We start from the raw sequence: 24815 nt of genomic DNA on the forward strand, positions 1-24815 counted from the left end.
GGCGCACAGGGGGCGTGTCCATAGCAAGCCCGCTGAGCCAATGACGTCGGGGCGGAGGCAGGGGGTGTTCCTTTCGTTTGGGAACAGAAGTTGAACAGCGCGAGCCGAGCCAGAACACTGGAAAGGCGGACAGAGGGAGGGCAGAGGCAGCGGCCCTCTTCTGGAGGGGGGGGGCTTATTATAACAAAATATATACGCACATGTGTGACCTGCTTGGCCGTACTATAGGTCATATGTGGATAACTGTTAATTAAAAAAAGAAAAGAACATACAACCGCGACTTTCCATTTAAAATGCCTATTTTAGTTTTCCTGTTAGACACGTCCGCCTCTATGAATCAGCGCACTTATTTGGGTACGACGTATCTGGACATTGCTAAAGGCGCGGTTGAGGTCTTTATGAAGGTAACGAACGCTTCTACCCCGACTTTATTTTCCCAGCAATTGTGGACGTTTCTTTGGCGAGCGTCGGCTTCCTTGAGCGAAATCGGTCGAAATTAATATATGTTGTTTTGGTTTTCCTTTTTTTGACAGCTGCGTGCCCGAGACCCGGCTAGTAGAGGCGACAGGTACATGCTAGTTACATTCGATGATCCACCATACGGAGTGAAGGTAATTAGCAACTGATACAATTGTTACATTTGCCAGTCCAACTTGTTTTTTCTGTTCGTGAGCTTTTATTGTCCGTCTTGTGTGTTGCCAGCATTCGGTGGCCTTCCGGTAGCAAAAGAGCGGCAATTTATTTGTTCGCGCTATCCGCAGAAGCAGAGCGGCGCTACCTCCTTACATCCAGCGGACATTTTGCTTTTGTGTAGAGAAACTCTCGGGCGTTGAGATGGAGGCGTAGAAATTTATTATCGACTGAGACGTCACTTTCCCTTCACAGTTCACTATCCTCATTTGCCAACGAACCCGTCAGTCATCATTAACCCCGCCCCCTGCCCTATTGGCGAATAACCATTGGCCAAACATGGGCTGAAAGTTGATAAACCTCCTTCACTGGATGTGAGTGCAATGGAACAATATAGGATGATTATTTTTCATACCGATACTGTGAGCACTGTTTCAGCACACAATCACACCCACTCTTCCCTCCTCACTCTCCTCTCTCTCACTGCCCCTGTGTGATGGATTATCCTAGAGACTCATCATTGTTTACATATTGCATTCAAATGAATGTCTGGCCATCTCCCTAAAAGGATTCTGCCATTTACGCTTGTTGTGTAGACAACAACAACAACAACAACAATAATAATAATGTAATAAAACTCCCCCATCTCCAAAATACACACCCACTGTCTGTGGGCAAAAATTGATGCAACCTGTGATACACTCCATTTACTCAGAGCCCCTCATCATGTCATCTATTTGACATGTTTTATAACCTGGCAGCGGACTGTGGGTTTTTATGCGGATGAATTTACGTACATCCTATCGGTGTGTAGCACCAACCCAAAGAGGTTTACAAGCAAAGGACAAAACATGTTAAAATTGCAATGTAATCCAGTTAATTCAATGCATATTCAAATCAGGACATACACAAATGCAACATTTTATATTTGTTTAATTCATCCCAAAGTTTGATCATATAATTTGTTGGAACTGCATGCCATTTGCACCCCATCCTTTGAAGTCTAACAACTGTGTTGATATCCAAGTTGAGTTTGAAAGTTTTAGAAATACCAGCCATTTAGTTGTTGGGTTGCTCTTCTGCTTGCCACAGGTTACATGCTGTAGACACTCAATGGTGTCGGTTTTTGTGACATGGAGTTCTGTAGTTGCAGCATCAGTGCCACTGCAAGACACAAAGTTGCATTCTCTTTATCAAATGATTTCAAATAATTGACATGTCACATACAATGTGAAATTTATAGATTGTATTTGATTGGTTGAGAAATGCTAGGTGTTATTTTTCATTGATTTTACCCTCTGCCCTCATTCTTCTCTAATCAAATTCAAAAGAAATAAATACTAATAACATAATGTTGGTGTGCATTCGGATCCACGTGATCTCTGCAATATTCTTAGATTAATGACATGGAGCTGTTACTCCATGATTATTAAATGCGCACTGGATAATCATTCCCTATTCATATTGCGGCACAAAGTTTTGATCTTGATTTTCAATCAGTCTTCTCTTTCAATCTCAAAGAATTCTGTACTACCGTCAAAGTGGCACGGTGGTGTGATAAGAGAATGTGTTGATTTTAAACAGCCTTATTTAGTTTTGATAGCATTATCGCTGTGAATAGAAAAACACCTTCTGTTTTGCTAATAAATCCAGTTTGAACAACTAATTTGTTTATTTCACGGTTATGTTTACATATTTTCTCAGGTCTTAAATTTGCTAAGACATTGTCTGTCCCTTGATCCTGCCTCTCTTTGTTTTTTGTCACCTTGCCCGTATGTTGTGTCTGCCTGATGAGTGCAACGGAGGATTGTGATGGAAGGACATGATTTTACTGCATGGGACTACTCAATTGTGCCGTTGCACAGGCAATAAATTGTTGATAGAGAGGGAGAGAGAGGCTGGTGGATGGGAAGAAAATAAAAAGATTCCATAATCTGAATTATTGAGTGCAAGCAAGGCCTTATATGTCTACCAGCCTACATGAGGGTGGATTTGCTTTACTGTATAGCCTGGTTCAGTAGCTCAGAGTTGTGGCTCAAATGACCTAATATCATAAGTACATGCAGCCTCAATGAGATTCCATCTACATTCTGCTTTTCCACTCTTACTCTATTCTCACCTACCTACCTACCTACCTACCTACCTACCTACCTACCTACCTACCTACCTACCTACCTACCTACCTACCTACCTACCTACCTACCTACCTACCTACCTACCTACCTACCTACCTACCTACCTACCTACACTTTAAGCAAACACATTGCTCGCTCTCTTCTGCTCTCTTCTGCCCCTCCCTTTTCAACATGCCATGGTGGTAATCTTGCAGGTCATCCTTAGATTAAGCATGAAGCTGCAGCACTGAAGTACTTGACCTCACTGGTGAAAAAGTCCAAGAGCAGCTCCACACTCTCATCCTCTCCCGTAGGACTCTGTGTCTTCTGACAGAGAACAGGCAGCAGTGGGAGGTGTATTTCTGGAGCCTTCTGTAGGAAATTAGATTCTTCTCTGTGGATCTGTCTACGCGTGTTACTGCATATTTGAAGAGTTTGTCTGACCTAATGGTTTTTTTTTTCACATCTTGATAACTGAAAAGTGCTTAGACACAGTCTGTGGAGAATGCACAGTATTTGCCATTTTCACAGTCTGCAGAGAATGCACAGAATGCACAAAATTTTTGCCATTTTTCAGAAATTTGGGAGGGTTTAAATCACATAGCTATTCCGTTCTACTGTGTTCAACTTCATAATGTTTGTATTTCAGGCAGGTTGGAAGGAGAACCATGCCACCTTCATGTGTGAGCTGAAGAACCTGCAAGCGTCTGGGTTGACGACATTAGGCCACGCTCTTCGCACAGCCTTTGACCTGCTTAACCTCAACCGCCTCGTCTCAGGCATCGACAATTATGGACAGGTACAGTATGTGATGTTGTCGTCCTCCTCTGTGGTGTTATTTGTTGCTTCCAAAAAAAAAAAATAGAAGATGTGCATAGTCAAATCACTCACCTATGGAGAGGGCTTTATGAAACAAATTATGCAGTATGCTTGTACACTCACTGGCTAAAACAGTAAATATATCTACCTAACCTCACAAGACACAACACAAGATCTCTTCCCGTAATGATCTTTTTTTGATGGATTTTGTCAATTAGGTTCATAATAAAATAAGTATTTTGGTTGCAGTGGCGTAAAACCGTACCGCGGCAGACTGACAGCTATTTTTTAAAACATTATAGTATATTTTTATTAGCATTTGTTAAATGATAAGATTAATGTATTCTGGTTCCAGTAGCTCACACGGAAATAGTACAAACATTGCACATGAGTAACAAACAAAGATGAGAGGAATAAATAAAGCGCATAGAAATGTATAATAAAGTCTTTGCTCCGCCTGTAGCAAGGCATTTTTAGTTTTTACATTTTGCAATTCCTTTGCTTTAAAGACCACCGAGGAGTTGAGCTTTACAGATGCCATGTCTGCTGTGCAGGCAATGTGTGTTGTGGGAATGCCTTCCATGTGACTCCTGCAGATATCAGATGTCATACTAAATGTTATTAACTCAAACTAGTGGAAACACCCAGTTTTCCATAAAGAGAGTGTCTATTTGAGGTGTAGTAATTCCCTGGGTGGATGCCACTACAGGGGAAAATACTGTATCCTAATTATTATCTTATTAAAGTTTAATGTTTTAGCTCTTTTATTGGCATTTGATGTTTTAGGTGTGCTTATGCTGCTCGGTGAGTCTACAATTACAGTTTTGACCATCATAATAGTGCTTAAACAGTGAATTGAGAAGTAAATTCTAACACATTCGCATGAACTTTGACTGCTTGAGTGAAGGATTAGCGTAAAAACTTCTAGTTAGTTGGACTTTATTCATAGGAGACATCTGATTCTAATCCACCCCATCTGGCTTCATATTCTTCACTTCTCTCTCACGTCTCTTCATGACAAGGCTGGGTGGATTACAATGGTGAAGTAGTGACCCCAGTTCAGGAGTGTGTAAATCTCTTTAAGCACTCTGTCTGCGTTGCAGTAAGACAAGGCTGGCCTCTACAGGGCAGTCGTGATGGCATCTGTTTCGTGCGCGGAACAGCCACTCAAGCTGTTAACAGTGGCGCAAAGCTACAACAACAATCTTTTATGACCAGCATTTGCTGTCTATATAATGGTCATATATTTGTAAATATTGTTTGAGTAGTCCGTGTTAAATACTGTGACCAAAAAAAAAAATCACTGTGGCAAAACCTATTGAAGTGTCATTGACTGCAGTATTAACTTTCCACCAATAGAGGGGGCTAACAGACGACAAGGTCACAAGTAGTTTGGAGTAAGGCTGGGAGAAAGATTCGATTAAAATCACAAAACAAATGTTTAGAATATTTTTTAGGTGATTACTAGATGTAAGAGATGTTATGATAATTGATTCTAAAATGATTTGATAGTGACAGCCCTAGTTAGTGGAAGTTTTGAAATACACTGCAGTTGTCTCACGTTTACCTCTTTTATTGTTTCAACCTTCTTTTGCTGGCCCTTATGTCAAGTTTACACATTCAAAAAACATCATGTAGGTTAGGTTCATTGAAAACATTAATTGCTCCTGGGTGTGAATGTGAATGTTGTTTCTCTCATCATGTGTTTGACTGGTTATCATTTTGGCCCTGTTGTGACCCTCAACGTAATAAGCAAATTGCAAATGCATGGATCGTTGACTACTTTGTCTAAATTTTTTTGATGAATGTTGGATGTTTCCTTCTTAGGGCCGTAACCCTTTCTTCCTTGAGCCTTCTGTAATCATCACCATCACTGATGGCAACAAACTCACACACAGTTCCGGGGTCCCAGAGGAGGTGAATGAAAAAAACACGCACACACTCACACAAGCAACACTGCTGTGTTGCCATGGTGTTTTCTGTGCCACTGAAAACGGCAGGTGATCTGAGATGTGCATATGTAATAACCTTCATTTTGCCCCTGTGCAGCTTCAACTGCCTCTTAACTCACCACTGGCTGGCAGTGAGCTCACCAAAGAGCCCTTCCGTTGGGACCAGAGGTTGTTTGCGCTGGTGCTTCGGCTCCCTGGAGCTGCTACTGCAGACAATGAGCAGCTTGGCAGCGTCCCCACCGATGAGTCTGCCATCACCCAAATGTGTGAAGTCACAGGAGGTTGACATGCTCACTCACTCACTTCCTGTGGTATTTATTTATTTATGCGCTCGACAAACCTATGCACATATTCTGTTTTTGTCTCAGGGCGATCATACTGCGTGCGAACACAAAGAATGCTGAACCAGTGTCTAGAGTCTCTTGTCCAAAAAGTCCAAAGTGGCGTTGTCATTAATTTTGAGAAAAGTGGGCCAGATCCACCTCTTATTGGAGAAGGTGAGTTATCCACGTCATCCTGAGTTAAAGCTGTTCTTGTCTTGAAAATTTGACATTTTACTTCAAAAGAAGAATTTATACACGTAAAATCCGTAGAAATTAATCTTGAGCAGTGATGCACAACTAAAAATGTAGCTTAAGTGCCATAAAGAAACTGGGATTTTTTTTCCATTCTCAACGTCAAGAAGATCTGTTGTTTCAAAAAAACTCCATGTAAAACATCTGTAACCACTGATTAACATGCCATATTTTGACCAAACAATGGCCTCTTCTATTCTGTAGACAACTCAGTGGAGTCAAGCCGCTCCACTGTGTCCTTCAGTCCACAGTTGTGGCACAGTTGCCACAAACTCATCTATGTGCGCCCCAACCCCAAAACAGGGGTGCCAGTTGGGCATTGGCCCATACCGGAATCGTTCTGGCCGGACCAGAACTCTCCGACACTGGTGAGCAGACACTTAGGTTCAAACCCCCCCTTTGTTGGAATTGGCCTGCTGATCTTGCATCTGTCATGAACTAACTGCTGCGTCGAATCAAATGTACAACTCTGCTATTATGTCACTGTAAGCTGTGTATGTTGTTGTGGTTGTAGATTGCACTGCACTTTACATACAAACAATTCTTAAAAGATTTTGCTCCTTTGTTATGATGTCCAATGCATTTGTACATTACCGCTAATTATCTACTCACTTGTTCAGGGTCATAGGTGAGCTGGGGTACACCCTGGACTAGTTGCCAGCCAAGTTGTTAATATTATTAAATTGATTTATAATTTGTGTACTCGGATGAGATGTTGTGAGGTCACCGTAAGTGCCGTTTTGTTGTCACCACTAGTCCTCTGACAGTTATAGACCAGCGTGTAGGGGAAATGGCAGCTGGGGCAGAAATCTGCTTCCTATTAAGAAATCCCACTTCCTAGTTCCTACTAATTTAGCAAGGAGGAGGGTGACAAAGTGGCCAGCGACAACGTACAGTTTACATTCTTTTTGAACTTTGTTACTTCAGACACTGTCGCTATGACTGTATGAAGTCTGGCTAGATAGTGTATGTCATTGCCTTTGTCTTAGTTATACTTTAATGCTAGCCTATCACACACTTACGACAGCAATCAGAGGGAGTTTGATCACTTGTTGGATGCTGCCGGAGCGAGCGGGGACACAAGCTCGATTCAGGCAGGCAGCTGCTGGCATAGACATTAATACATAGAGTACTGTGACGGTTTCTTTGTTAAAGCCCCAATTGTAAAATGACACGAATGGTTTGTAGCACAGCTGCATGTTTGATGTTTTTAACAACTCGATCCGTATCACTGTTTAGCAACATTAACGTGTCCAATAACTGACCCAGATTCTACCGTTGGGCACAATACAATGTTAGATTTGACTTAAGGTAATCCATTTGGAAAAACAAAACAAACAATTTTCGTGACAAATGGAAATTATAGGAGGCGTGTTCAGGCCCTATCTACAAAGTACAAACAACGATTCACTTGAGTCATTTACAGTCTTCAGATCCACAAGACGCAGACATGCTAACCACACCCACTGCAAACTACAACCACAATAATAATTCTATTGTTACACGACTACTTCTGTAACAGTGTAAGTCAACATAGAACTATACTATCTTTGGATCAGCAGATTTTTGTGTGAAAGTGTACCTAATGCGTACCTGTGAATGTTTATTGGGATTACCCATGCCCTGACAACAGAAACAATTTTACTGAAAGTGAATTTCTATCTCCCAGCCCCCTCGTACTGCCCACCCTGTGGTGCGTTTCTCCTGTGTTGACTGTGAGCCAATGGTGATAGAAAAACTTCCGTTTGATAAATACGAACTAGAGCCCTCACCTCTCACCCAATACATTCTGGAAAGGAAGTCTCCCCACATGTGCTGGCAGGTAGATGTTCACACTCAGATCATGCTCCCAAACAAGGTTGCTCTCGTGATTTGATGCACAAAACAAATTTGTTCACCCTCTCCCCGCAGGTGTTTGTGAACAGCAGCGGGAAGCAAAGCGACCTGGGCCAGCCTTTTGGTTACCTTAAAGCCAGCACCACTCTAACTTGTGTCAACCTCTTTGTCATGCCTTATAACTACCCAGTGCTCCTTCCACTCCTTGGTGAGACACACTGTAGAACTTTTTCACAGTATCCAATCCCCTGGGTCAGTCAGTCTGTGCTGGTTTTAATCGTGTAAAGCTTACTGATCAAATTTCACCATGCAGCCATCATTTGCAGTCAGAATTGGTCATAGAGACTTGTAGCGGAGAGACATTAGCAATATTTTATCAGCGTCTGGCTGTTAATAAGGGGTCAATTGGGGATTTCTTGTTTCAGATGACTTGTTCAAAGTGCACAAATTAAAACCAAACCTCAAATGGCGACAAGCCTTGGAGATGTACCTAAAGACGATGCCTCCATACTACCTCTTGGTAAGTTAATCAGCTCACCCCTGCAGCTTTTGTGACATTTTATTGCGTTTGTTCATGCAAAATTGAATGTCTTTTTAACAGCCTTTGAAAAAAGCCCTGAGGATGATGGGGGCACCAAATTTAATTGCCGACAGCATGGACTGTGGTCTGAGTTACAGTGTCATCTCTTATCTGAAGAAGCTCAGCCAGCAGGTAAACATAGGATTCCTAAGTCTCATCTCTCAGTTGTTTGAAAGTTTACTTTTGAGGGCATGAAATTAGAAGATTTGGACAATCCTTAGTTAATGTCTCTAAATGTTTATTAACATTTGAAGCGATGAAATTGATAATCGATTTGTTGTCGATTAATTCATCAATTCTAACACTTATAAATTCTACTAGCGAACTTTTTCTAGTGATCGGTGGCCACGTAGGGGAATTTCTTTGGGAATCAACTACACTGGATAAAAAAAGTTTCGACACTCCATCGTTCAAAGTTCTGACTTTTATGATGTAAAAAAAAAAAAAAAAAGAAAAAGATCACACATTGCACACATGTCGGACTTGGGAATTGATCAGCCCTGGAGGCTCTCCGTATTAAAGGATTCATTGTACACCGTGTAGCTGCAGTGAGATCCCCGTTTGCCTGAAAATGTTTTCATGAGCATTTATAATCAGTAAAGGAGCACATTTGGTTTCTGAACACAGACCTGTCGAATGAAGCTTTTTTTGTCCTTCATCAAGGCAAAGATCGAGTCTGAGCGCTTGATCGTATCTGTGGGGAAGAAGGCTCCCCAGGAAACTGGCATGAGGGTGAAGAACCACTCCAGTTCATTGTCTCTGGCCCACCGCCAAGATTTTAAGCAGCTACTACATGGAATCACTGGCGAGGGTCCACTTCGCATGGTGGACATCAACTTAAAGGAGTTTTCCGGATTTCAGATCGCCCTGCTCAACAAGGTAGGTGGAGGTTAACATGTGGCTGTATTAAATATTTGTTTTACTTGTGTGGAATAATCAAACATGTCTTTTTTTTCCCAGGATGTGAAGCCTCAAGCTTATCGAAATGCCTACGACATTCCAAGACGGAATCTTCTGGATCAGCTGACTCGAATGCGCTCTAACTTACTGCGGACTTCACAGAAACTAATCAGAGGGCAGGATGAAGGTATGTCGGATCCCATTTTTCAACCATTTCACATGTAAAAAGAATCTTAAGGAACTGTGTTTGTTAGATTACCTGCATAGTATCCCGGTGGCACAGATGGGCAACTACCAGGAGTACCTGAAGATGATGCCGTCTCCTCTGAGAGAAATCGACCCCGATCAACCGAAACGATTACACACCTTCGGGAATCCTTTCAAGCAAGATAAGAAGGTAGTAAGTAATCTGTCTCTCGCCTAAAGTCAGCAGATCTATATTTTGTTTGTAGTTAATCATCATCAAGATGATGCTTGTGTTTGTCTGATGTATTTCCCAGGGAATGATGATTGATGAGGCCGATGAGTTTGTCTTGGGCCCTCAAAACAAGAAAAGGGCCAACTCCAGTGACTCAAATGTGGGTGCCACACTGAAGAGAAGGCGGAGTATGTCACCGTTGCTACGGCGGCCCCAGACCCCACCGGTCGGCACCAACCACATTCTGATTGGAAAGAGTCCAGCTGGGGTTCCGGGGCAACCGAATCTCCTGAAAGTCATACCGCAGCACAAAGGTAGGACTGTAGGGTCGATGGTTGTCGAAAAGATCAGGCGGAATTCAGAACGACGTGCTTACAGGCACATTTTTGTAAACTGGAAGATAACAAAAGATTGACGTGGTTGTGCACTTTCACAATTGAAGGGTGGGCAGGTAGGTCAGAGACCCAACTGCAAACAACATTAAAAAGGGAGATGATGGCCGATTACCATCAGGAAGTCACCTGTCATACAGACTTCATGGACTTCAAGAGAAGCTAAACACATTGTATCATTATTGTCTTCAGGGCTGGATGGCAATGTGGTGGTTCCTGAGCGTAATGGTGATGTTGCTCCTGGCCCTGAGTCAGGGGAGACTTGGCCCAGTGAGGTGGACCTTGTCACAGGAAGCCAACCTTCGCTCAACTTGGAGGGAAAAGCTCCATTAGAAGCAGTGGATCGGGGGGAGGAGGAGGTTAATATAACCAAGGAGAAAGCAATGATTCAAGACACTCAAGAGGAGCAGTCACTCGATGAGAGATACAACTGCGAGCGGCTGAGTCCACAGAGCCAGTTCGAGAGCGCAGATACGGATCCAGCAGTGCTGGAGACCATATTCATACCACCGCTAGATGGCAGTCAAGCAGAACTGCGGACACGGGTCATCAAGGAGGTCCGTAAACCTGGCAGAAGTGAGTAAAAAGCCTGTGAGGCATGTTTCCTTCTCCTCAACACAATGTAACAATAGTGTTTTCCAAAACTGCTTTTGTGATCAATTGGCACGTTTTGACTGATCATCACTGTGGCTTGAGACATATACTGAATGACTCAGCTTTGTTTCTTGTCTTTATTCCTGTCCACAGACTTCGAGGCAATCCTAGGACTACTGCAGCAGGTGAAAGGACCGGTCAATGTCCAGCGCTACTTTATCCAACACGCCATCAAAGAGGCCTCCAGGTAAGGACTGTTGAGCATCACGTCTTACAACAAGACGCTTGTGAATTCAAACCTGCATGCAGTAGTAGAATTTCATCCGTCTCCCTCCTTCTCAACAATCTCTTCCAGGTTCAAGAAGCGAATGCTGATCCAGCAGTTAGAGCTTACCCTTGTCAAATTGGACGAAAAGCATGGGAAACCATCACAGCTACACAGCGATCCTGGCAGTTAAGGAACATCAGTTGAACTTTGCGTCGTCATGGACAAGACAAAAATGAGAGGCCAAAAAAAGACACACATAGGGACAAAGGCACTTCTATGAGAACAGTCCACATGCTGTCACGTCACATCCTGTTAGCGGCCGAGGGAAAGCTTATCTGCACGACACATTCATTGAGGATAAGCAGAGCGACTTTATGAATATGCCGTAATCCTCTTGATACTGACTGACGACATCCATAATCATTCGGTAGACAAACACACAGACAATAAGCCATAAAACATCCTGAAATGGCAGCACACATCCTTCTTCAGCTGGTCTGAAACCTGTTCCAGAAGCTTAAATCACTGTTTTGAAAACAATAAGGCGTGACCTCCCGTTTCAACTGCCATGACTTCTCTTTTTCCATCTAGAATTCTACGTTGTGGAAAGCAATATACCATATACCAGAGGTACTGTTGAGGTCAGGATTATTATTATTAAGATCAATGCAAATAAGCAGAATTTTTACAATTGGAAGATTTATAAAATGTAAAAGACATCTCAGTATAAATCTATTATATTCTATCTATTCCAACCTATAGACATAATGACTCAACACATACTGTAGCCGTCTAATATCCTGTGGCACCTGCATGCAGGGAGTGTCATTGGGCCTATTTTGGGCGCACTTTCTAGCATGGCTGAGTTGAACTCACTCTGAAGGTTTTTAATGTGATTTGGGTCAGACAGGTTTGAAATAGTCCATCCTACCTGTGAGGTGTCCTCTAAAAATCACTTACTATGGGGACTACTGCAATCTGGGAACATTCAGTGCCAAAAGTAGCAAGTAGAATTGCTATTAAAATAGACTCGCCACAATTCCATACTAAGAATGGTTTTATTTTAATCCCCGGTTTCATTTGGTTGCCAAAAAATAAAACCAGAATCTCAACTGATTCACTTTTTGGCTTTTTACCCCTTGTTTTGCAAATATAGTATTTTATCCATGTAAATCCGGTAATAGCAGTATTTGTGCAGAAAACTTACTCACAAATTTGGTTTTGCATAGGGGGGTCAATCACCCTGAGATGCCTCCAAAAGTTCAAAAATGTGTTCTAAAAATGATTGGAAAATGATATAGAAAATACTACATGTTGGGATGGTTTTTGTCCCGATTTGAGAGCTGTATTGACATGCTGCAAACAAAGAACATGCAATAGTGTTTGAAAGGGATGGACACAGATGTTCTTAAGTGATACAGTATCAGTGTTAGAGGATGTATGTATGTTGATGCAATGCAGAGAGGTCACCCTCCTTTACAGCAACAGAATGTTTTCTTACTTGTGCGCAGCTGTCCGTGTCCGTTGAGAACACACACCCATTTTACAATGTCACTCTTTTGGCGATGACACAGATTTCTAGCAAATTGACCATAACCATAACCACTGATCTAAAAATTCCATCTCTCATTTTAAGTCCCGAAACGTATGCCAAGTCATGCGTGCACATTTCTTACCCCAATAGTGTGTCTTCACTGACTGGCAGTGTGTCAATTTCATTTGAAGGAATTTGTGCATCTGTGTGGCCTCGGCTGACAGTTACATCTGTTACATTGATGACGTAACCGTTGTTTTCATGACCAATGTACACTACTGTTTCACGTTCATAAGGCAGACTGATTATTTTTGTGAATTTGTTTATTTCAGAGGAAGACAACTATTTTGAAAGTCAATTTTGTAAACTTGAAGTTTTATTCGATTTTTGTACAAAACAAATAAACCACCTCTAAAATGGTATCAACTGTTTTAAAGACGTGTGCTTGCAAGATGTCTAAATTAAAAAAAAAATGATTGTAGGAACAGTATTTTAGACACGTATTTAGTTTTACATATATAACAAGTAAGGTGCTGGGGGAGCTACTTTTTGCACTCTACGTTTTGCTGTTGGGGCAACTGGATGATTCTGCTCTCTCACGAATGGTTTAGGCTACTAGCTAAAAGTGAGTTAGTATCACTGCAAACATTCCTGGCAAAAAAAAAAAAAAACATTGTCAACTTGCTCTTTGTCTCTGTAGTTGAATTCTTTACTGAAAATGCTCCGCCCTGCTTCTGGGTTTTTTCTGTAGGGAAATTGTCAAGAATGAACAAAGGTTTACAACTATTACAATAGCTTTGAAAGTTTTTTTTTACACAAAGAAGCCTTTAAACCTCATTAGAACAGAAAAACGTGACTCAAAGTGCACCTGTCGGTTTGTCACTTAAAATGTACGGCCTTTAAAATAAAACCTGCAAGCTTCAAGCATTACAGTTAGGCATACATCTATGTAGAACTAGCTAGGCCTCTCATGCAAAACTGCTCGTCGTTTGGTAGCCTTGTTTTACGCATGCGCAGGCGGGGTCTGCAACTCGCTTATTCAGGAAGTTGTCCAGAGAGTGGAGCACATCACTGTACAAAATCAGCTGGGATGGGGCAGCCAGGCTTGGGCTCGAATAGCCCATCCTGAGGTAAATCGATATGTGGATGCATGATTTTTGTATGCGTGTACATATACAATACAGTACGTACAAAAGATCAGTACAACAATCATACTTTCGGTCAGTCCATTCCCAAATTGTCTAGAGTCACTATAGCTTTAAATGTTGCAATGAAGGCTTTCTCCTGATATCTAGTGGACAACACAAGAAACACCCCGGGGTTCTTTTAAATCATTAGATTTTTATGACGCAAGAGGAAGAAGCTAAAAGTGAGACACTAAACTGAGGAGACCAGAATACAGTGGGAAATGCCTAATGTGTTGACTTGTGAGTGAGTGAGTGAGTGAGGAACGAAGGTGAGAAGGAGCTGCATAGTGCCGTTGTAAAAAGTCTTAAACAAGGTACCCAATGCAGAGAGGAACTGTGGTACCACATGACGTGGAGAGTGGCAGAGGACTAGATTGTTTGGACGCATCAAATTTTAAAGATGATCAAACTTGTAGAAGGAGCTGCCAGGCAAGTGAACTAGAAGAACTAAGCGATGTAGTGAGGTAAAACATGAGGGCAGTTGGTATTCGAGGAAAGCAAAAGTCTAGATTAGAACAAAATTTTGGGGGGGATGCACCAATGAGCAGGTTACTGCGATAGATCTTATTTGAAACGATCTAAATCCAAATGTAAAACCAGATTAAGTTCAAACATCAAAAGTAAAATCTGATTGTGTTTATTAAATAATATAACAAAATGTCAATGAAAACAGATGCACCGTCATTTCTCTTCCAAGTCTTGTCAACATTTGCTCTTCACCCCATGTCTTCAGGGAGCTAAATTTAAAAAAAGTTCAAACTAAATGCTGTCCTGACATGATGAATGAAATGAGTTTTTTTCTACCCTTCATACAGAGAATATTAAGTGCAAAGGAGAGAAATATCCAAAGTAGTGTCGGAAGGGACACAATGGCTAGATGCCTTGGTACGCAAGACTCCAAAGCATTTTCATATAGTAAATACAAAATAACTGAAGGGTTGGCACACTGGTGGAGATGACTACTTTAGTGAACAGGGGTGCATGTTTGTACAGCATGAGTGAATGATTATGTACAAATACATATAAAAAAAAAGAAAAAAAGATGGATAGTGAATGGTGACTCTGGCTCCTCTGTCTAACGACAACAACAAAAAATCCTATCTGACATTAGTAATTTTACAGGCAGGGAAAAGGCCAGTCTCAGTGCAAATGCTCCAGCTTGCGAAGCCGTAGCGGGTTAGGAAGAGCTTGCTGAGAGGACGGCTCTTCCTCGGCGGTGCGGAACAGCACTCGTCCTCGGTGGTTGAAAAGGTAAAAAGACGGATGATTCCTCAGCGTGTCAAACGTTCTGTTGAGGGTGGAAATCATTCATTCACATTAAAACAGGGAATTCGCAATTACACTCCTCAGGATAGAAAATTTGGAAGTGGAGGTAAAACTGCACCTCACTCAAAACTTTGGGGGTCACAACCAGCAACATCTAAGACTTCAACTCAGTGAGCATGACAACATGACAAACTTTGCAGGCATATTGGTTTTTTTTGTAGTCCAGAATTTATAGTTAGCAACCCCTGCAAAATTCTAGCTAAAATACATCTCGTTATCTAGTATTCAAAGTTGGGTGACAAAAATTTGGGCACCATATTATTTTCGTCTGCTTCATACAAATTTGATGTAACTTTGTCTGCATGTCCTCAAATGCCTCCAAATGATCCAAAGTGGTCGATAGAAATGTTTCAGATAGCTTCCAGCACTTTTTGGGCGGTCAAAGGTGAGCTGTTTATGTGATTTATAATTGATTTATTGTTTGTCATAATACAGTGCATTTCACGATCTTCACACTACAACAATTAACAGTCAAATGTTAGTGACACAATGACTATTGATGGAACCTACTTGTTCTTGAGCTCCGAGGAGGCGTCCATGTCTTTAAACTCCCCAGCAATATGGACAATGCCATAGCAGGTCATGACGAACGAGAGTAATGTCTGGAGCACAATCTGCGACACGAAAAAAATAAAGCCGTCGTGTCAAAACATCTCCTTGTGAGCGACGCTGATCTTAAAGGTAGGAAAAATGCACAAGACTCACGTCGATTGGCAGGGTTTCGTTTTCTTTCTCTGTAAGTCGCATGTAAGATCGATCTGATGGAGGAAGATGAGTTGAAATCAAGTCAATTGAACATCTAAATGTATTTTTACATACAATGAACTGCACATCCAAGTGTCGTTTAAAAGATTGTGACTTTCAAGGCATACAAGATGAATTGCACCATTAAGTTAAGACGCCAAGGGTGTCATCCCTACGTGAGCTCATCTGAGCTGAGTTAGCATCATGCAAGCTAACCGTCGCAGCACAAGGCCTCGCCAGCCTTTAAAATGCATCCCTGCCATCCGAGCCCCTCTCCACGGTGACAACTGGACCGACAACCATGCGCCCCCTCCACGCAAAGAAACTCACGTTGTGCCGCTGAGAAAGCTGCGTGTGCTAAGGAAAATAGTCCAATGCTGACGACACCTTTCCAAAACGAAGAAGCCATTTTCCACGGGACAACCCTGTGCAGTGCCGTAAAGTCAAACGGTGTCGCAAAAAAGTCCGCAAAGGAAAAATCATCGCGTCCCATGAAATATGAATAGTTATGCACAGTTTGAACTTAAACACTGCGCTGAACAACAGTGCATTTAAGCTAAATCTTCACCCAGAAAAACAATGATGCGGTCAGAACAAAGGTGAACAATAAAATTTACCAACATAACTATTTAAAAGCCAGCTCTTAAAACTTAAAAGCAGATCTAATTATTAAAAATTGCTTTAAACTACTTAAAAAGTGATTCTATTACTGACCACTGGCGGGACAGTACGTGTACCACACTTAATATCTATATTTGATCTATAATTGAAATATTTTGTTGAAGGGCTTTTTAATATGAAATTATGTAAAGGTATTATGTATGATGATTATGTATACAATTATCTATCCAAAGTTGAGCAAAACAACGAAATCTAACGAATGTAATTGACTTTTGTGTGAGCATATTTTCCTGCTCTATATTCCAGGTCAGTAGACGGCGGTAATGCACCTACCAACTACCAAATACTATCAACGAAGAAGAGAAATATCCGGCTACAGCCATCACCTTTTCCGGTGCTTGGGTCCACATTTAGCTAGCCAAGACGTTGTTTTGTGAAATATTGGCTGAACGAACTTGTCATTTGTAGCTACATAAGAAAAGATCAACATGACAGAGGCCATTCAAAAGAAATTAAACACCGAGTTAGAAAAATATACTCAGATGCAAAAAGGTAAGCAGTGTTTTAGGCCGTTGTGACTTGCTAGCTTTCCAAATAAGGACATCTACTTGAATTCTGTCCATCGTTGTTTACGATTAAAACGTCCTTACTTAACTGACTCACTACCGATTGTCTGTGCTGCTTAGATGTTAGCAAGAGCATGTCAGCCCGACAGAAGCTGGAAACGCAGCTAGCAGAGAACAATATCGTAAAAGAGGTAATGTTTGTCATATAGTCCACGTGGGTTATAAATGAGAATAATAACCTGGCTGATTGTTTTTCTTTTTCATAGGAGCTTGATATATTAGACAGTGCAAATACGGTGTACAAATTGATTGGCCCTGTTTTGGTAAAACAAGATTTGGACGAGGCCAAAGCAACTGTGACAAAAAGGCTGGAATACATCAATGGAGAAATGTAAGTTACCCTTATTGATTTGTGGGTGGGAGGTGGGTACACCCTGGTCTGATCGCCAGGCAAGTGCAGGGCACATCAGATGAGCATGCAATCACATTCACACTTAAGGACAATTTTGTATATTCAGTTAACCGAGCATGTATGTTTTTGTAATGTGGGACGAAGCCGTAGTACCCGTATTACACACCACACAAATGCAGCAATGCAAGAGGAGACGTCCCCATCCTTACGCAGTTCAGTGCCTTGCTCAAAGGCACTTTGGCAGTAGGTTGAACGCAGATTAGCATCTCTCCAATAAAGTCTTGGGCGAGGGGGTTCAAAGGGTGGGACTTTAGTCTCTGGCTTCCACCTATATATTCCAAAAACTCAACTCTTGTCACAACTTGATTTCTAGAGAACCTTAAACTCATGCATGTAGGGATAAATTGTCCATAGGAGTGAATGTGTGCATACATTGTTATTTGACTTAAATGTGCCCTGCAATAGATAGATAGATACTTTATTGATCCCTGGGGGAAATTCAGGAGCCAGCCAGTTAGATACAGATAGACAATATAGCTTAATATTAATAAATAATAGATAGATAGATAGATAGATAGATAGATAGATAGATAGATAGATAGATAGATAGATAGATAAACAATAAACAGTGTCACGACCGTGATATTTTGTCCCAGTTCTTTATCTTTAATGCTCGCTATGCTAATAGTAATAACCAGGAGGCTGCCTTCTCAGTTTAACTGTTTGATGTATGCCAGAAAAACCGGTACACAGCTATGGAGCCTTCTCTGCGAGATTGTGGAAGAAGGTCTAACCCCCACCTCCAAGATCCCTACTCTTATGCTACTTTTGGCCGGCATCCTGCAAGGGGGTGACTCTGCCTAGTCTGTGTGATAATGTGTGACCTTGCAGTCATAACTGAGATCAACTCATATGTGTGTGCAAAGAGTGTCATAGAGAAGGGTCAAGGATAGCGGCATAGCTCAAGCTACCTAGCTAATCACATGTGCCAAAGAGGCCTATTCTAACAAGGGTGTACCCCAGCTCCAACTCAAAGTCAGCCAGGATAGATTCCAGCTCGGAGGCACTGAACTAAATGACTCTTAACTCGCTTCAACATACGTCACTGACACCAAGATTCCACCAGGTGGCATCAAAACAAAACCGTTATTGCTTTGTCCTGGCACATAAATATTTGTCCAAAACACGTTTGTGAAATGTAAAGTGCTCCACCACAAAAGTGAGCAAGGTCCTCCTCTTGAAAGGTCTTAGAAATGCTTTCAGTCTAACTGGAAATAGACTTGCGATGTTGTTTATTTTTTATTTCTCTGTTTCTGTTACAGTCAGCGGTATGATACGCTCCTGAAAGACTTGGAGAAGAAGTCCGACCAGCACCGACAGCTTTTGTCCAGTTTACAGCAAGAGTTTCAGAAAGCGCAAGGCCTCTCTGTTGGTAAAGTCTGACCAAGTGAAGAAATGCAAATCATCAGTATGCGTGCATGCCCTTCACATAGACACACTTGTAGCCCGACAGCTCAGAAGATGGGATCGAAATCCACCTGCATCTCTGTCATTCAAATGCAACTTTACCGTTGCAACGCTTCTGTTTGTAATTAATAATAAACTTTTTTTCATGAAACTGTTTCACATTTTGTGTAAATGATGATGCTAAGCCACATTACCAATGCAGTGTTTAAAAATGAAAATGGTTTATTGACATACAGGATGACTAGACAGTGTGCACTGTATAAAAGCCCTGGTATCACTGCCCTTAGAGGTTGATCATTTAGATGTGTAATTTAGCAGTAGAAAAAATGCATCACGCATGTTCCCAAGAACATTTATGTAATTAATACAACCATTCACAAATTGAAAGAAATCAAACAAAACTTTATTGGATCAAATAGAGGATAAGGAATCCCCAATTGTGTGTGAAAAAAATAATTTCTTTACTGTTTGCAGTCTGACACATGAATTTACCCAGTGACAAACGGTATTTGTCATCAATCAGTTTGCTGTCAGCAGGTTTTGCAGACTCATTTTCTTGAACCGTATTTGCTTGGTAACGCAGTTTCCATTTTCAAGACCTGCTTGAGATTTTCCGTGTTGACACTTTGAGGTCTTCCTCGGTCTACCAGGACACTGCCCTTTTCCACAATCTTCCCAGTCTGTTTGATATGGTCCAAATGTTAGACACTGCTGACTAGGAAGAGCCAACATCTTTTACAACATTCTGTGACATTTCAACAGACATCTGTAAATGTTATTCAGTTACTGGCAAGTTACCAGAGTATGTAATGCAAAAGTGTATTTTAACTGAAAATGACAGATGACCTAACCCATAATTTTGTTCCTCTACTTGCTCTCAGGGAGACTCTGGATTTTCTTTCCTGCTTTTCGTGTGTTTTGTAAGGAGATGAGTGGCACTTTGAATAGAAAGGTTTTGTGGAGATCCATAATTTGCCCCCCCCCCCCCCCCCCCTCCTTCCTTGTCATATGAAGAAATAACGGAGAAACGTGGTCAGAGAATGTCATGTTTAATAGGCACAGCTGCCGCAATAGTAGCACCCGTAACGTGGTGGTATTCCAGTAAAACAAACGTAGTTTGGTCTTTACGGTGTGAAGTTGACACTTTAACTACTGGTGCGCACGAGCCTGAGAGGTCCCTGGCGCGTGGGTGTGAGGGATCCCACGCTGCCATTTGACACAAACAGAATGTTATGAAGAGCGACCGCGAGTGTTCTCACCTATACAATAACTACTTGCACGCATATGGCTGAAAGATATTTGATCAAATGTAATGCTGATATAATAATCATTAGCAATGTATTCAAACACAATACTTTGGTTAGTTTACGCACAGGTCAAGAATTAGTTCAACCCTAAGGGTGTGATGACGTTGTGGCCAAATTGCTGCGTCGCTTTTCCCAATAGCGGCCTTGTGGTGGCGCTAAAACACATGTGTCTTCCTCGTGGAAGTATCCTTCAATGCTCCTGTTCAACAGGTGCCCTCAAAATGAGCCAACTAATCCTGCTTTGCTGTTTTACACGCAGACAATAAATGATGTTTAATCTGCTTTTTGGGAGGCAGATGCTCCTCAATGAAAGACTAATCTCATTCTTCCCATTGATCCTCCTTCCTGCGGGAGGTTTAATCTGGAACTGAAAGAAAATCCTGGCCATGCGATCAACCCAGCGGGACTAACACCTCCATTCAGAGAGGCAGGCTGCAAGGAAATTGTGCTTTACAAGTTAGTTCCCTGCTACATAAACACATCACGCGGTTTGGAGAGTTCCCATTACATAAATCCAAATATCATTGTAATTTAAATGTGTTTACTTTGCTTACTCGATTATTGTATCGCCTTGGTTTAATAAATGACACAAATTAGTTTTTGTACTAGATTGACCATGCAGTGAATTGTAATTTATTAACAATATCATGTTCTCCCCACATTTTGTTTTCCAGCAGCTGCCCTCCATTCCCGTCGGATGCTCGAAGTCGTGCACACATTTCTGCAAGGTTGTTGGCACTCTTTTGTTTTCTGATGGCCGGTATTGAAGACCCATTAAGGTGCGCATTCAGATGCTGATTTCACCTAACTTTCATCTTTCTAACAGTCATCCGCCCCATCCACTCTTAAGTCCTTAAACTCGATCGTCTTTGAAAAGGTTTTAAAAATGTGCCTTAAAAGTATAGTCCACTACAATAAGTATATACTATTTGGTTATCCGATGGATTTCCAAACAGTTCGAAATCATTGACTAAAGATGAACAACAACAACAAAAAAAAGAATATTTTAAATGATATATAAAATATACATGAAACGCAAATAATCAATACTATATTTTAAATAGACACAAGATGAAATGACAAAGATTTTTTGTTTAAAGCCACAGTTGTATCTCTTTAACACACTGACATCAGTACTGTGTTGGGCAGCATATGCTACAAGCATGGGTATTTGATTTAAAAAAATAATCAATTATTTAATGGTCCTTTTAGTTATTCAATAATGGCCCTTCTACCCTGGGACCCCAATGATTTGAGAAACAAGCCTTCTGATGACTGTAATGTTTAAAAAAAATGCTTTATTTTGTTGATGTTGACATTTTGAATTGATGAAGGAATTATGGTATGATAATGTGAAATGAACGGCATGTCGGTTTGTATTAAGTTGGAATCAATTATTTCACTTCATCTGATTTACAATACAACTCTTTGATGAAGATTTGACCATGTGGTGGCAAACACGTTTCAAACCAAACAAATTATCCAATTGTGTTGAAGCGTTTGTAGATTAGGTGCAGTCTGGATTGGTGCACATTGTGTGAATGGCCACTCTTGTGTCCTTCTACATGTGAAAACCAACCCAACCCTTCATTAGCATGTCAGTGGGGTGTCCAATGTGCATCAAGTATGTGTGAACTTCAATGTCCCTTCACACCCCTGGAAAAAATAGAGAAAAAAAAGCAAAAATCCAAGACTTTTTGCATCTTGTTTTGAAAAAAGAAAACCCCTGAAAAAATAGGTTGGACAAAACTATCCGTGATTGTATATTTAGGCAGTCTACTGCAGGAGACATCAACATGGCTGCAAAGAAGTCAGCTGCTCTGTATATTTGAAAATGTAAACACTTGCAGAGATTTATAGAAAAAAAGTGTTGTCTTGATATACTATGTTGTATCTCTCTTACTTTGTAAAATCGTTGTTATAGGATTAATATTAAAAAAGTATAAATGGAGATCATCTTAGCAAAAGTGTTATTTCCGAAGTGTGTATGAAACTGGTAGCCCTTTTGTCAGTACGTAAGAGTGGTTCGCATTCTCAAAAATGTTGGTCTATTGGCATGCCACGTATGAAAAATAGAATCTCGCACTACTATACGTGAGGGAATTCATGACTGGGGCCAGGGCCTCCACACAGGGTCTAGACTCTGGGCGCAGGTTGTGGGTGGGGGAAGCAACTTCCTGATGTCACAGAACTGATACTCAGGACCCTGGCTTGGATAAGGATGGGGGGTGGTGTCCTGGAGCTGGTGCTGGCTCAGATGCGCAGGATACACAGAGTGGACGTGTGGGGATGGACTCACTGAAGCGGGCTCTCGAGACACTCGGTTGGACCCTGGTTCATCACTGGCTATGAAACGTCTGATCCTTAGGAGACACGACCTCATGCCCTCCTGGTAATCGTGTTGCTGTTGTGGGCCACTGGGTCGCTGCCCTTGGGACGACAAGCCGGGTGTAATTGCACGTTGACCCCTCTCTTCCTTTTCTGATTTCAAGAATTGCACCACGCTCTCCAGGATCTCAGCCTTCTCCACTTTGGGGTTCGTTAACTTCTAAAATGAAGAGGAAAAGGTCCAAAAGTCAATGTCAGAATTATCTGGAGTGCATGGGTACTTTTATGCATCACCTAAAAACTATTTTCACACATATGTACATATATTTACAGGCCTAAGAGTCTGGCCGACTGATGACAAACGGTACACTGACGGAATAAGGGCCAGAAGAAGCGATTTTCGTAAGTCCCTCAGAAACCCGAAAAGCAAAGACAAGTGGCAGAAGCAGGAGGAGGAGCAGTAATAGTATAATAATTTATTTTCATATATAAAATGGTCCAAATGTGCAGTTACCCTTGTAAACATTTTTTATGCACCTGTCTTAAAATAATGAAATATAATTCATCTGCTTATTATTACAGCAGCGTACTGTACATTGATATCAAACTTAATGTATTTATTATTTGTTTTAAACAAATTTATGAACACTATACAACCCGAGTTTTATACAAGTATTTACTACATAGTTTACTGGCGGATTAGGCTATAGAACAGCCAAATAAGGCAGCACGTACCTCATTGTGTGTGTTCTCCAACATTAAAACTCTTAACGTCTCCAAACTGCGGTTGATGCGGTCCCGTCTGCGTTTCTCCATCACAGGTTTCGACACCTTTGAAAAATATGAATATTGCTAGCATCACAAACACTTTTTGTTGTTTTTATCAGTTCCAAATCCGCATCTTACCCTCCTCATCCTGTGCCTGTGAGGCAGTGGTGAAGTCAACGCTTTCATGCTGACCCACCCGAATGCGTGCAGATCAATCTACACAAATCCAAACAGAATGTGAATGTTTTGCACCTGGTTTGCAAATATATCGACGTCCCTGCCGCGCCCACAAGCACCCATGAAAAGAAGAGAGGCCAATTTAATTTACATGTAATCCGTTGACGCATGCGCCGCATGACATTTAATTCACATGTAAAATAACGTCTCCCACGGGAAAAAAAAAAAGAAAAAAGTTTGGCTACGTTTACGCAGATGTTCAACTACACGCGAAAGATGAGGTATAGGTAATATATAAAATACGTAAATGATAATGATGGATGGATGGATGGATGGATGGATGGATGGATGGATGGATGGATGGATGGATGGATGGATGGATGGATGGATGGATGGATGGATGGATGGATGGATGGATGGATGGATTAAACGAATAAATATCTATGTGCTAATGTGGCATATGTGTACATCATCTATGGCAGCACTTTGAACGGGCAAAATATTTTTTTTGTCGAAGTTTTTATAGAGGAAAAAAAAATATAGCCAGCCCTGCCTCCATACACGCACGCACGTACGCACACGGACAGACTTACGGCGCAGACCAGATTGCTCGCTTCACACCCGAACGTCCGTGCGTGTTGTTTTTTTAGCCTCTAGGAGTAGAGTTGGTAAACAGTAGCACGAGCACACTTGTTCACCACAACACGTCTCGTGTGTTTGGATACCGGTATGTCGTATATTTATAACATGCATTTTATTACGATAGCAACATACATGCATGGTTGCACTGTTGGCAGTCTGTGCACACTGCATTTGTTGCCGCCCTGATCCCCATAATAGGCTCAAGTGTGGCGATAACACTAGGATGATCGGATAATGGCTATCCCGCGGAGATTAAACACCCTTTAAGACTCGCTGATACTTCCGTTTCAAATCAAAGAGGGGCGATTAATAGAGGCCCGTAGACCATGCTGGGAACCGTGGCAACCACCCTAATCTAATAGATAGATTGATTTTGGGTCTATCTAATAGATCTATCTATCTATCTATCTATCTATCTATCTATCTATCTATCTATCTATCTATCTATCTATCTATCTATCTATCTATCTATCTATCTATCTATCTATCTATCTATCTCACTGGTTAATCATTGCAACCAATGAAACCAATGTTTCAGACATTTCTTTGAGAAAAAAAAACAACAATAAAGTGTAATGGAAATTGATAGAAATAATTTTGACTTATGTATTCAACGTTTGCAACTATATGATGTGGGTATGTGAGATTTTAATGGAGA

General features: G+C 41.3%; 4 protein-coding genes and 1 long non-coding RNA gene across 5 annotated transcripts; 3 read left to right on the forward strand and 2 right to left on the reverse strand.

Moving 5' to 3' along the window:
* The first annotated feature begins 104 nt into the window (after positions 1-104).
* ints6l (integrator complex subunit 6 like) lies at positions 105-13034 on the forward strand. Its single transcript, XM_049740308.1, has 18 exons — positions 105-404; positions 534-611; positions 3394-3543; positions 5391-5480; positions 5613-5796; positions 5884-6012; positions 6295-6458; positions 7760-7912; positions 8002-8134; positions 8352-8446; positions 8528-8638; positions 9170-9385; positions 9467-9593; positions 9661-9803; positions 9907-10138; positions 10409-10792; positions 10964-11057; positions 11166-13034. The coding sequence occupies exons 1-18, from the start codon at positions 294-296 to the stop codon at positions 11266-11268; spliced, it is 2697 nt and encodes an 898-aa protein (XP_049596265.1). The 5' UTR covers positions 105-293; the 3' UTR covers positions 11269-13034.
* Positions 13035-14420: 1386 nt separating this feature from the next.
* mmgt1 (membrane magnesium transporter 1) lies at positions 14421-16365 on the reverse strand. Its single transcript, XM_049740865.1, has 4 exons — positions 16200-16365; positions 15831-15883; positions 15636-15739; positions 14421-15087 (listed from the first exon to the last, which is right to left on the reverse strand). The coding sequence occupies exons 1-4, from the start codon at positions 16360-16362 to the stop codon at positions 14940-14942; spliced, it is 468 nt and encodes a 155-aa protein (XP_049596822.1). The 5' UTR covers positions 16363-16365; the 3' UTR covers positions 14421-14939.
* Positions 16366-16828: 463 nt separating this feature from the next.
* Positions 16829-19086, forward strand: pfdn6 (prefoldin subunit 6). Its single transcript, XM_049740982.2, has 4 exons — positions 16829-17042; positions 17177-17247; positions 17323-17447; positions 18791-19086. Exons 1-4 carry the CDS (start codon positions 16979-16981, stop codon positions 18909-18911), a joined length of 381 nt encoding a protein of 126 aa, XP_049596939.1. The 5' UTR covers positions 16829-16978; the 3' UTR covers positions 18912-19086.
* An 836-nt stretch (positions 19087-19922) lies between these two features.
* Positions 19923-21244, forward strand: LOC125981172 (uncharacterized). The gene is made up of 2 exons (XR_007485856.2): positions 19923-20698; positions 20917-21244. It is a non-coding gene; the product is annotated as an uncharacterized lncRNA (long non-coding RNA).
* Positions 21245-21525: 281 nt separating this feature from the next.
* Positions 21526-23832, reverse strand: her5 (hairy-related 5). The gene is made up of 3 exons (XM_049740738.2): positions 23477-23832; positions 23306-23401; positions 21526-22790 (listed from the first exon to the last, which is right to left on the reverse strand). The coding sequence occupies exons 1-3, from the start codon at positions 23522-23524 to the stop codon at positions 22347-22349; spliced, it is 588 nt and encodes a 195-aa protein (XP_049596695.1). The 5' UTR covers positions 23525-23832; the 3' UTR covers positions 21526-22346.
* Between the last annotated feature and the right edge of the window lie 983 nt (positions 23833-24815).

The sequence above is a fragment of the Syngnathus scovelli genome, chromosome 1 (genome assembly GCF_024217435.2).
Source record: "Syngnathus scovelli strain Florida chromosome 1, RoL_Ssco_1.2, whole genome shotgun sequence".
In the NCBI taxonomy this organism is placed as follows: domain Eukaryota; kingdom Metazoa; phylum Chordata; class Actinopteri; order Syngnathiformes; family Syngnathidae; genus Syngnathus; species Syngnathus scovelli.

Bases quoted from the DNA above. Each gene is read 5' to 3' on its own strand.
- pfdn6 (XM_049740982.2), top strand. From the start codon at position 16,979: ATGACAGAGGCCATTCAAAAGAAATTAAACACCGAGTTAGAAAAATAT. The intron at 17,043-17,176 runs GTAAGCAGTGTT...TGTGCTGCTTAG, and splicing joins ATATACTCAGATGCAAAAAG to ATGTTAGCAAGAGCATGTCA. The intron at 17,448-18,790 runs GTAAGTTACCCT...TTTCTGTTACAG, and splicing joins GAATACATCAATGGAGAAAT to TCAGCGGTATGATACGCTCC.
- mmgt1 (XM_049740865.1), bottom strand. From the start codon at position 16,362: ATGGGACGCGATGATTTTTCCTTTGCGGACTTTTTTGCGACACCGTTT. The intron at 15,740-15,830 runs GTGAGTCTTGTG...TTCGTGTCGCAG, and splicing joins ACGAAACCCTGCCAATCGAC to ATTGTGCTCCAGACATTACT. The intron at 15,088-15,635 runs GTAGGTTCCATC...CACCCTCAACAG, and splicing joins TCCTCGGAGCTCAAGAACAA to AACGTTTGACACGCTGAGGA.
- her5 (XM_049740738.2), bottom strand. From the start codon at position 23,524: ATGAAAGCGTTGACTTCACCACTGCCTCACAGGCACAGGATGAGGAGG. The intron at 23,402-23,476 runs GTAAGATGCGGA...TATTTTTCAAAG, and splicing joins ACAGGCACAGGATGAGGAGG to GTGTCGAAACCTGTGATGGA. The intron at 22,791-23,305 runs GTACGTGCTGCC...TCTTCATTTTAG, and splicing joins TGGAGAACACACACAATGAG to AAGTTAACGAACCCCAAAGT.
- ints6l (XM_049740308.1), top strand. From the start codon at position 294: ATGCCTATTTTAGTTTTCCTGTTAGACACGTCCGCCTCTATGAATCAG. The intron at 8,135-8,351 runs GTGAGACACACT...TTCTTGTTTCAG, and splicing joins AGTGCTCCTTCCACTCCTTG to ATGACTTGTTCAAAGTGCAC. The intron at 8,447-8,527 runs GTAAGTTAATCA...TCTTTTTAACAG, and splicing joins TGCCTCCATACTACCTCTTG to CCTTTGAAAAAAGCCCTGAG.